At 34.8% G+C, this 12,759-nt stretch overlaps 1 protein-coding gene across 1 annotated transcript; it reads right to left on the reverse strand.

Annotated features, from left to right (window-relative positions):
• Positions 1 to 3,634: 3,634 nt before the first annotated feature.
• LOC127874301 (neuroglobin-like) lies at positions 3,635 to 10,200 on the reverse strand. Its single transcript, XM_052418543.1, has 3 exons — positions 9,930 to 10,200; positions 9,426 to 9,669; positions 3,635 to 5,544 (listed from the first exon to the last, which is right to left on the reverse strand). Exons 1-3 carry the CDS (start codon positions 10,151 to 10,153, stop codon positions 5,410 to 5,412), a joined length of 603 nt encoding a protein of 200 aa, XP_052274503.1. The 5' UTR covers positions 10,154 to 10,200; the 3' UTR covers positions 3,635 to 5,409.
• Positions 10,201 to 12,759: the final 2,559 nt, after the last annotated feature.

Here is a 12,759-nt window from a genome sequence, read left to right on the forward strand (position 1 = left end):
TTCGGCACTAGTTGGAAGTGTTTATCCGTACAACATGTGAACTGCATTTGATATCAACATACTCAAAATTGCTAACTAGATACAGTATACCGGTATTTCGAATAAGACCAAGACAATTGTTCGGGTAGAAAACCCAACGCATTAAAAATTAGCTGGAATAGTCCCCTTGATGAGAGGCCGTGTGATTTTTGAACCGAACTAACGTACTATTACACAATTAAAGGTAGATTTTCAACAATATCTGCTTTTTATAATAAACCGTCAAATTTATCATAGTTCTAAAAGCTATATGTTAACGTCGGATTTTCAATGTTGGAAAAAAAATATTTAAAAAGCATAGTGTAAAACAGGAATCAAAAACGCTTTGACAAAATAGTGAGATTAACAACTCGATTAACTTTGACCCGAAATACTTGATCTTGACCTGCAATCCATTAGGGGTAATGTTGATATTGTTAATCTTTTTTCCAAGTTTAGACGAACTAGCAAACATTGTGTCGAAGTAATATGACTAGGGTATATATATATATATATATATATATATATATATATATATATATTCACACATATGACCAGTTACGGGGTCTCTGATTTAGACATAGGTCATGGGGTTCCCACTTTAAACACGTGTATCTCCATACCCTTTTTTATCCGATATTAACACGAATTAAGGTATATAAGGGTACCTTATATATTGTTATTTATGAACACGCCATTTATTTAACGTCTTATACAAGGAATATATATAGCGAACTTATTTGCGAGGTATATACAATTTCAATTTCAGACGTGATTGTGGTTTTCGATTTAAGACCTTATTGTGAGATTTGATTGCATTACCTCCCCTACACCCCCCTCATAGTAATTAAAGGAGCCTAGATTGCGGGGTTGTATATAGACCCCGTTTTTTTTATTGACCTCGTAAGTACAGTCTGAAAACTACAGAGACCGCGTAACTGGCACTATGTATTGGTATATATATATATATATATATATATATATATATATATATATATATATATATATATATATATATATATATATATATCACAGTTTTCATATTCAATTTTTGCAAAAAAAACGCTTCCAGCAAACATTTTCAAAGTCATCAAGGACGAAACTTTGTACATACACTCAATAAGTACATAATTTAAATTCTTTTTATATCAGTTGAACAATGCCGTGTTCACTACATTTTTTTTTAAATTAGTAGAAATAACTTTGTCTTCGTCAATGATAAATCTTTTCAACGTAGGCGGCTTCCCGATGCGGTTTTTATTGTGGCGGATTTTTAGCGCCCATTATGCCATTAATAAAATAATATGTCCTATTTTTAGTTATGGCATTTTATAATAAATGCCACTTTTCAATCAACAATATTCAGTGTTCTTTCCTTCACAACATACGAGAACGTTTCATTACCATCTAGGACAATACATAAACATATATTATATTAATCCAATTACCAGAAACAATGTTCAGTTGCCATTGCAAAAAAATAACGAAATAGTTCGTAAAATTCATTAGTTAAGTGCTTGATATCAATATATCTCAGTTGATAATGAATAAAACGAGTTCATGCCGATGTTACGATGCGGATACACTGATGTTAAACCCGCGAAATACAATTCAAGCAATTATTCATATGGATAGTCATCTTGTATCCCTGCTGTATTACGATAAACTGTATTGTAACGGCCGGAAATTGCATTTTTAATGGAACGTTCCATTTCCGCGAAAAAAAAACAACAATGTCTTTTTTTTCAAAACACACAGTATGGGAATTAATATTTTCGCGGAACCAGCATGCACAGTAGACCAAATGCTGTGTTGTGTGTATTGATGGCTTGTTTAATATTTGTGCCATTGCACTCTTTGTGAAAATAAAGGAAACATGCTATTGCTGCACGGTCCATAAATGTTGTCTGAAATCGAACATGCGACTCGTGACACGTTGCAAAGTAAAACTATAATTTTAGCTGAACACAACGACATTTGATAGGTTAAGCTGCTACTTATCGGGTGGTTTCTTGCTTTGGAAGCATGTATATTGTAATACTCGTACACAACTTCAGTCGTTTTATTGAGTGTTTAGTACGCCCTTGGTTACCCGTATATTCAGATCAAGTTATATATTCTTAGTATACCAAGGCGCAGCGTCGAACGTTTTAGCTTTACAAACATGCAGTATCTATTATTAAATAAATACATGTACATTGCTCATCACATGATGGTTTTTGGCCTGGGGCGTAGCCCCATTGCCATAGTAATGATACAAATTTCTGAGCCTATCCTTATTGGCTGGCTGCCAAAATCCAAATTCGCAAAAGTCCGATTTACCACTTAATTATGAGCAATAAAATTAGTTCTTCGCAGATCTCAATAACCCGCCTTGTAAATACAGAACATCACTATATAACATGACAGTGTTGCTAAGTATTGGCTACGACATAGTTTTTATTGTTTGCATAATCATGCCGGAATAAGTTCCTCACTTGACGGTCTAGCCGAAAAGATACGAGTGTTTACGGAGACAGTAAGAAGAATTTTTTTTGTGATACATTTTTTTAAGACATTATATTTGGTATTTATAGACATATTTTAAAATTATTATTATTTTATTTTGCGTTAACAAGACATTCTAGAAAAAAAAAAGAAAATGAAAAAAAACAACACAAAAATATTCACTATCATTCCCGGAAATAGAAGAAGTAACCGGATATGGTATTTCACTGCGCAGATCGAGCGCAAAAATCGAACGCGAAAAGTTCTAAGTTAGACAAATAACACAATCTGTACACCGTTCTTTATCAGTGTAAGTGGAATTTCTTTTGTATACACATTACAAAGAAAGTATGAGTGTTTTCCTGATCTATTAATTATGTAATAAAACGCTTTTTTAGGCTACTGAAAGTGATTTATTTGGCGCCAACTATAACAGTTTTTTTGCGGCCATGTTGTTGTTGTTGTATATCTTCACCGCCTATGTAAACGAACCTCTACTTGATCTTTAGAGTTGAACAAAAGGTTATCGTTTCCACCACCAGTATCGTGTAGTCCTCCACCGTCTTTGTACACTGTAGTATAAACACAAATATTGTCTTTTTTTACAGTCTATAAGCTTCTGCACTCAACCGCTAGGGTCAAGCTGTATAAATTCGGACAAAGGGAGAAATTCGGACAATACTTTTTCCCAAGCACACTAAACCTAGCCCCAGGCTTTCAGCGCCTACAGCGCTTTGATTTATATTTTAATATTGGTAACATCTACGAATAACGGTCAATGTTACAAAAATTTCATTATTAGGTGCGAAAATGTGTGAAATTATGCAAGTGAAGTGAAGGCTTAGAAATAGACTTTGTTTCATCCAATTAATGACCAACTAATATAATCACAAACATTTGACAACAAGTCTTATTTGTGAACAGATAAGAAATGCGCAAATGAGAAATGTGCAGAATGATGTTTCGGCGAGTAAGAGCGAAATAAAATGAGAAAAGGACACGAATATCTTACAGTTTTACTAGTTTGTTAACAGGCTAATAACTTAATAATAAATAATTTATTATATACGTTTATTATATACGCATGCTAAATGGTAAACATATCACATACTCTATTGGCCACGGCATATATGTAAAATCACATAGATCAAACAAGGTTATGATAACTTTGCATTCGAACGATCGTACAGGAGAGAAAATCAATGATAGCACATTCATTTGTATACTCGTACATGTGTAATATGAATTTAATCTAAAATACTTATTTTTGCGTTCAATATATATAAGCGGGCATTAAATATCCAATACATATGCTTTCAGACACATGCGAAATTCCTAATTGCGAGTGATAACATCGATTTTTCTTAAACGTAACGATCAAAACCGGCACCAAGATGACATTTCGCAAAAATACTTCGTTTATGCCCTGTTTCCTTTACTTCTGTAACTTAAGTTTTTGTTTTGCTTTCTCGATTAAAATGGTTTTGATATCTTAAAATTAGCAAGCTTAAAATAAATCGTGTTGTCTTAGTCATGCAAACAGTTCCTAGATGTAAACGTATGAGTCGTTTAATATTTCATCGCATGCACAGGTGGTTAGCGTGTGGCTATGATATTAATTAGTGAAAACATAATTTTGAATGATAAAAAATCAAATTATAACAAAAAAATCAACTTGTTTAAAAAATATTTTTTTCACTATCAAATATATATAACTAGGTATCCAATTCAAAATCACCCGAAAACAGGGTACATCGATTTGAACAGCCAGAACTTCATAATTAATTTACCACCTGTGATCGCATGTGGAGGACATCGAACTAACTCATGCTGTGTCAAGCGTAATATATTTAATTTTAAATGCTCTTCTCTCAATCCACTAGTTAATAGGGCATTTTGGGCACGAAGCTAGTTTGTGTTACATATATGAAACATATTTAATATCTTTCTTACACCTAGTTCGTTTGTCAATTTTCGTTTGATACATTGCTAACTCGATAGTTAATTATCTTTTATAGATGGACCCTATTTTTGTACACTAATCACTTTATAACATATGCCCTTATCGTTCTAATAGATTTTCATTACAACCGACATTATTGCAATAAAATAGTGGGTGTAGTTTTCAAGTCATGCGTCAGGTTTTGGCATTCATGATCTCATTTACTGTATGCATAGGCACAGTTGAATGAGATCGTTTTTGACGCGCGTTCGGTTCGGGATTAATCTTGTAGAAAATGTGAGGTTCGGCTATCCCTTAAACAAATTTGAACCCCTGATACTTTGCGTTGACCGTGTTGGTGATCCAAGTTTAAAGCATTAAATGCTTATACTTGGTTTTCTGTCATTAAAACAATGGCTAAGCACATACACATCTCTCCTGATAGTTTCTTTAGTTTTTATTGTTTGCTCTGTTCATTATCTGTTTTGGAAAAAAAAATATGTTAAGAAGTCGTTTTCGAAAGGTGTCTATTTCCGATTTGTTACCCATAAGTTGTACTGGGGAAATCTGTCACAGCATCCCCAATCATCGATGTAGCAACTGGAAGTGTCGCCATGGCTTGGGCAACTACATGCCAATTGTTGAACACCGTCGAAGAACAAAACCGCTATGACATAATTTGTCAGTCATGGCGATAAGAAGTGTGCAATCTTAACAATAATGATTAACCGGATCGAGCTTCACTTCTGTCCATCGGACTTTTTCAACAACAGTGTACATATACTTGTTATACAAGTATTCATAGTAACACTTGCCTCTAACACATTGTGGAATATCGTGTTTTTCAAACAATGATACCTGATCACGATCACAAGAATGCAGTCACGCCTTCCACATTCTCATGTGAAACGTACTGACATTTTTTGTGGAAGTTGTAAACCTTCATCTAAATAGTATGTCTTTCAGTCCTCATTGAATCCCCGGATCAGAGTTTCCAATATGAATTTGATCGTCTTTCCATAGATGTGCTCCATATTGGCGGTGTACCTGTCCCCTAGGGTTTCCTTAACTGCCGTCAGAAATGGCTCCTCGATTTTCTGAAACACAACGAAAACTGATAACACGGTGACAATGCGTTGCAGGCTTTGCTCTCGATCTATTGCTTTATATTTATTTTTGATTTCGTATTGAATGTCTTGAATTTATCATGATATATCAATTGATCAAAGTGAGGAAATATGTTTATGTTGTTCGATGATCGTTTAAGGACCCTTACTTGAATTTTTAAACATAAGTTAGACTAATTGTTTATCTTGTGAAAGGTTAACACATTAAGGCACAGTTTGTAACTTAAAAGCAAATGTGGTTAAGGACAAGTTTTTGACGTTCCTAAGCTTTTAGAACTGCACAGTCTTATAATTTGGCATATAATGTGCGAAAATGCATTTCGTATGTGATTCTAAATATGCATATTTTTCCACAAATATTTTCTTTTTAAAGACATTCACGTTCTTGCTGTTTGATCATTAGTGTTAAATTGTTGTTAATACCTCTTTGAAGTTTCCTGTTTGAATTGTGACGTTTTGTACTAACACTGGCGCAATGTAGTTTTTACATAAAATACACATTTTGTGGAAGCAAATTTGTCTATGTGAATGAGCAATCTATAATATTAATCAAATGAACAGAAATAATTTTCAGCGACCCTTACAAACATTAAATCCGCGAAACGCAATTCTATCAGGAATTCAATTGTTTTCGGAGATCAACATTAGAATAAGTAGAGGAGTGCTTAATACCAATATCAATCATTGATTTGTTGATAATGGGTTGATGCCGGTGTCACAAGACGGACACGGTCAAACCAATCAATGCAAGGGAGTCTGATTTCCCAGAATATCGTGTACACCTAACAATAATCGGTAATTTGTTACACATATGTAACCCAACACCCCATTAAACATAACAATATCTGTGAGCTCTTGTCTGTCTCACGATACGGACAAAGTGAGATTAAATCCGCGAAACGCAATTCCATCAGGGATTCAATTGTTTTCGGAGATCAACATTTTCGCGGAATTGTACACATGTTCTGTCCAAATAAACGAACATTAAACAGTGCATACAATCGGTCTCTAAAATGCGCGGAACAATTGACTTTCAATACTGCACACAAATCGGTGTCTTAAAACGCACGGATAGATATCGAGGAAACAATTAAGCATGAAATAAACACATTAATAGTCATTAGCTTACGTTTAAAAATGTTATTGGGTCCTGAAAATAGCGCGGTGCATTCAAATCGTGCCTTGGCATCGCTTATATATATATATGTCGGAGATAAGAAAAAATATTGCGCAATATTTCAACCTAAGTTATTTTTTAACAAAAGAAGCTACTGGAATACGGCCCCTGGAAAATAGCGCGGTGCATTCAAATCGTGCCTTTCATCCGTAAAACTGTAATGGTTCATAATACAATTCAGCTTTTACTTAGCAGTTTCTAGATTTGAGTCGCATTTTGAGAAAACCGGGCATAATGCATGTGCGTAAAGTGTCATCCCAGATTAGCATGTGCAGTCCGCACAGGCTAATCAGGGACGACACTTTCCGCTTTTGCTAGATTTTCGGTAAAAAGGGACTTCCTGTAAACGAAAAATATCATTCAAGCGGAAAGTGTCGTCCCTGATTAGCCTGTGCGGACTGCACGGGCTAATCTGGGACGACACTTTACGCACATGCATTATGCCCGGTTTTCTCAGAACACGACTCATTTTATTTAAATACACCGCTCATTTTAGTAACAGTCATCCGAGATTTGATCTACAGAAATAAAGATCTATGCATAATCCTGGCATCGCTTTTATATATAGTATATATACAGATATATTCCAAGTTTCCTCATCATATGCTTGTTTTTGGGTAATTTCAGTTTCTGTGGATGGACCAAGGCTGACAAATCAGGGGAAGGGATTTGCAAACAGACACAAGACAAATCATAAACCCAATGTGAACTAAGCCACATTTCAACACAAACACTATGTTCAACCTTTCATTAATCCAACTGCCATTTTTCTTGTAACCTCTAACTGTTAGTAATTATTAATTTATGGCGGGTAGGTTATTAAAGCATGGCGTGGAGGTTGGCTAAAGATACGTCGAAACTGCCAATAAAAAATGTGCGAAACGGAACGCGATTTTTCGTGGCCGAGTTTTAATCAGTGTTAAATATGACGATGGTTCCAACGGAAAATATTACATTTCTTGTATTTTCACACACCGACATTTGGCAACGTTCAATGCTAAAATGTTTCGCAAAACGTAAGAAATGCTTAATGTTCGATTGTACTAACGGAAGATTTACTTTGTTCCGATAATTGCTGATTTTCCGTAGCAAGGCGGCCGCTGTATTCGTATAATGGCATTGTTTTGTGGCAGAAAGTGAAACTTCCACGAAAAAAAAATCCCACAGATACTCTGTATTATTATATAAGTTAATGTCATTTAGCGGGGGTGGGCAAAGGCTTTCCATAGAATCAACAATCATCATTAAACGTCGGAACTAGCTGGGTGATAATTATTGAGAGGTAAATTACGATAACCATTCATGAACGATCTCTTGATAATATGGAATCGCAATAATGGCATACCGTAATGATGATAAGCGTAAAGAACGGTCATTGGCCGTCGAATTTAATGGTTATTACTGGCAATCCAATGCTTGCCGCTAAACGTTGTGAACTTCAATTACAATTATTTTAATCGCGTGACATTGAATTGGTTGATAAATAATTTTCACGCTACACGTAGAAATAAAAATAGAGAAATTATTCACAACCTCAAGCAAAAAACTCAGGAGAGTTACAATAAAATCTTATGTTAATGTAATTATCGCTCATCAGCATATGAAATATCAACTTTAGCGGAACATTGATGAGCGTTTTTATTGCATATGTATGTTTTCTATCTTAAACAATTTGGAACATTTTGCAAGTAAGTATTGTGAAATCTGCGTATAGAATAACTATTGGGACAATATCCGGACATAAGCGGCTGGTCGGATAGGATAGTGGTTGCTAAAGGCGCATCTTACTTATGCCACCCGGGTTCAATCGTAGTTAACGAAAGCATGTGAGTTAAGTTGGAGGCCACCATACCGGACAGGTGGGTTTTCCTCCGGGTACTCCGGCTTCCCTCACCCTCAAAGAACACAACTTCGCAAAAAAATAAAATATCTTTCATTAACAAAGTAGCTGGAAACTGCAGCTAAAATTGACAATTCGTCACAAATTCTATAAGTCAAACAGTTTATTAGGTACGAGTGCTGGGACACATTCCGGTCCTCACATAATGCAGCCTAAGGCGCAGAAGGAACTCATAAAGTTCGAAATACACACACTCCGGACAGAGACACATAGACATATTTTCTTGCATCAGATATCCGTGGGCGTTACATAAAATTAAGCTCGTGTGGACCATGTGTTAACAACGCGACCTCAAGGACCAATATAACACTATATTGTGGGCGTCAATGTGTTACGATGAAGTAAATTCATATGGCGTAAAATAAAAGTTATTTGCTTCAACTGACTCAACCGACCCAATTTTTCTTGTGCCTACCAGAAACCTTTTTTTGCATTCCAGTTTTGCGTTTAAATTCGTTTATTCCTGAATGTTATCAGAAAGAAATAATACATAAAAGTAACATTAACATGTCAAGAATGATGTTTAAAAGTGATTTGGAAGATTTAGGTCATTTTACTTCTCCGGAAAAAAACGTTTGGCCGACCTACTTAACCTTTATTGGCGATATTTTTAAAAGCGAAGAACATGTTTGTTGCCTAAAATCGGACAAATCCCATACTTACAATATTTTTTAAACATTTTTTAAAGAAAAGATCCGTCTTACTCAACTTTAACCAGCTCTATGTATTTTTTCTGTTCTCGATCAAGAATTATGCAACTTACAAATCACTTACCCAAAAGATTGATGGGTCAAAGCCGGACGTTTTTAGACGTCGGTGAGATCGTCCGACGCTTTGAAGCAAGTTTATGGTGTCGTCAACATCTTCTATGGATGAAATAGCTTCGTCTAAGGTGTACATTACTTGTTTTACATGGTTCTCAAGTCCCTTGCTTTCTCGGATTTGTGATGCATCATATACATCGTGGCTTACTATTTTAGCAAACATGGTCCGTATTTCTTCGTTGGTTTCGAACATTCTGAAAATATTAAATACAATAAAATGGCTTAAATAACAATAAAACTATTACATTAAAACATGGTTCAGAGCTTAATGTCAAATGTCTTGAAGTTGAACGACATCGGAGGTTTCAATGAAATAACAGAACTGTTTTTACACATTATTCTCGAAGATATTCTGTGCTTTTGTTAGGTGTACTTCTGTCATTGATGTAGAAAAATCTGTCAATCAGACAAAATGCGATATAGCTTTATAACAAATATATTAATGATTATTTACCTCAAGAACATAAGAATCCCCGTTTCCTCGATGTTTCTTGAGATTCCCTTCCACGACTTTATAATGCTAAATTTCTGCCGGACAGTAAGCGGAAATCGGGGATCAAACTTGGCGTTTCCATTGTCCATGGGCGCCCTCAGAGTGTCACATTTGTCCTTGATAGAGTTGATCTTCCCATTCTTTGCCACCAGCGCATTTTCAATAGCACTGACACTGCATCCCATTTTGATTGCTGCTGCGTTAAATGTAATAAATATTTAACGCAATACTGTTTAATACTCCCAATGATTGTTCCTGTTGCCTTCAGAGGTTAGGATATCACTGACTCACCGACTAGATATATCTAATTTAATTTGTCGAGTTTTGACAATTCCGGTAATGCTTTCCAGGTGATGAAAGATAAACATTGGTTATTTGCGGAAATGCCAACAATCCACTCTAGTTATTATTTAAAATCGTATAAAACTATCTGGAGTAATGCTGATGATTATTATTATTACATATCAAAGGAGGTTGTACTTAAACGCTCTACAGCGCTACTCAATCTCGTCTAATGGTTGCAGAATCTATTATATAGGCAATATTGTTGTCAAGGGAACTAGAAACTCGCTTCTTATCGGATATTTCTGCCACGTTGGTTTGACCTTATTACCTGCAGATCGCTTCTGAGCCGGATTCATGATATTGTTTCCTGACAAGACATTTGTTATAGCGTAGCATGTCAACACATAGGGCACCCTTTGTTGCTGTCGTTGTCACACTCGTATAACAAATTTCATTGTGAAAACTTTTATACTTTAAATGTAAAGACAACAATTTGTGTCTTAATACGAGGCAAACAAAAAAAGCTCGAGTTGCATCTATAAGGCCATGACTATTTATCAAACTTCATGAGCCTATTTTATAAAAGAAGAAGGATTTATACAAGAGCTGTTTCATCCGAAATTAAATGAATTAGCAGCTGACCGTGTACACACACAGTGCCTGTACAGTATTATCGAAGAATTAAAAAGTTATATTATTATAACTTCCAACAATCAAAAAGCCTAACGTATTATACCATTTATTTCAATTTGTTTGTGAAAAATATACATTTATATTTAACATAAATGGTGAGCACCCAATAAAGACAACTGGCAGCTAATGTTCTAAGTGGAAGCAAGTGGCATATGGTATTGGAAGATTAAATCTTTTAATTGGACTAAATCAAAACAGCTTCTTTAATTAAAGAAAACTATCCTTTGAAAGATTAGTTTCAAATAAAACTTCGTGCAGGTAAAACTATGGCTAGAATTGCAGACAATAATTCTGATCTATACTGTTTTATGCAAAGCCTTGCAATTGTTAGATAAACTAAGTTTGAAATGTACAATTGTTTATGTGTTATGCCATTTTCTGTAAAACGCTAACGTATATCAAATTCAATCGTTCCTTACAAAAACGCACAAAAGCAAGGTCAACAAAATTGATCAATTAAAACTTAAGAATACATATTTTAAAGAGATTTGCACTATGTTTTCAGAAAACGATCCTTTTTGCGACTGTATATTAATTGCTGTGCACATGCCGACTGAGAAATAAATGCTAGTTCAGTCAGCGATCCTGATGAAACATGACTCCTGGGAAATCGTCTATTACTGAATGGCAGTGCGTGTGTACCAGTTTGCACGGAATAAAGATTTATTTGAATAAATAAATTGTAAACAAATTGTTTATCGGGTTAATAAATTTGAAGTTGCACATTCTAATAGATATATATTTATCCATTTTGTTAGACTGTTGTATTTGTTATCAACGACAAGGCGTAAACAAAGCGTATATTATACAATTTTAATATCTGTATCTGTTCGAGCAGTGTTGATTGATGTTCTTAATGCTGATGTTATCAGTCCATTAATGCGATAAAGCAGTCAATTCAATAGTATTGGAGATGTAATACCTGGATAACTTTAATGATTGGTATACAAAAGGTGTCGTTCTTTATAATAACCTAGTGAACTTTTTTCTCGGTGTAAAGATACTTTGCTATTGAAGTTTGTAGTTTACAAGCTAGAGGTTGCAACAGTCTGCCACGATCTGTTGCTATATAAATAAGCACTATCATGTTACCCGTGGAAAATCATGACAAATACTTAGAGCTACTGTACTTACATACATTTTATTGACACAATTTGGTCAAGGAAAAATATTGCACAAAGCGCTTCGAATAAGCATCGTTTTTATGTGCGTATGATTTGAAAGTAAAAAAAATAATCAAAATACATCGTTTAGAACCTTTAGAATTCTTTGAATACTAATTGCAATTGCATTTAGTTTAAATGGCATAAAATACATATGGTCCATATACAATATAAGTCGGTCAGGATGGTCGCTATTATGGCACAGAGTCCAAAGGGGTATTTTTATTTCATTATATAATTTTGGCCCGGCGTATAGGAGATATACATCGGAAACGACAATGTTAGCTAAAACCTTTTACGCTGAAGTACGATGTTAACCTTGAGCCGGTATGATTGACTCAGGCCGTTTGCACCACAAAAATCCTCCAAAGAGAGGAGATATGAATAGGACACGACACGTCCCAAACTTTTGACCATGAGCCGGCATGACTTGCTCATATCTTCTGCACATTGTTAAAATAAACTTAGCATTTCAAAAGAAGTTAACGAAAATTCGTCAAATGGTAAATGAGGTATGGAACGGACACGAAACATTTACACGAAATACTTACAGCAGCAGTAGTAGTAGTAGTAGTAGTAGTAGTAGTAGTAGTTGTAGTAGTAGAAGCAGTAGTCGTAGTAGTAGTAGTAGTAGTAGTAGTAGTAGTAGT

Source organism: Dreissena polymorpha, chromosome 3 (genome assembly GCF_020536995.1).
Source record: "Dreissena polymorpha isolate Duluth1 chromosome 3, UMN_Dpol_1.0, whole genome shotgun sequence".
Lineage (NCBI taxonomy): Eukaryota > Metazoa > Mollusca > Bivalvia > Myida > Dreissenidae > Dreissena > Dreissena polymorpha.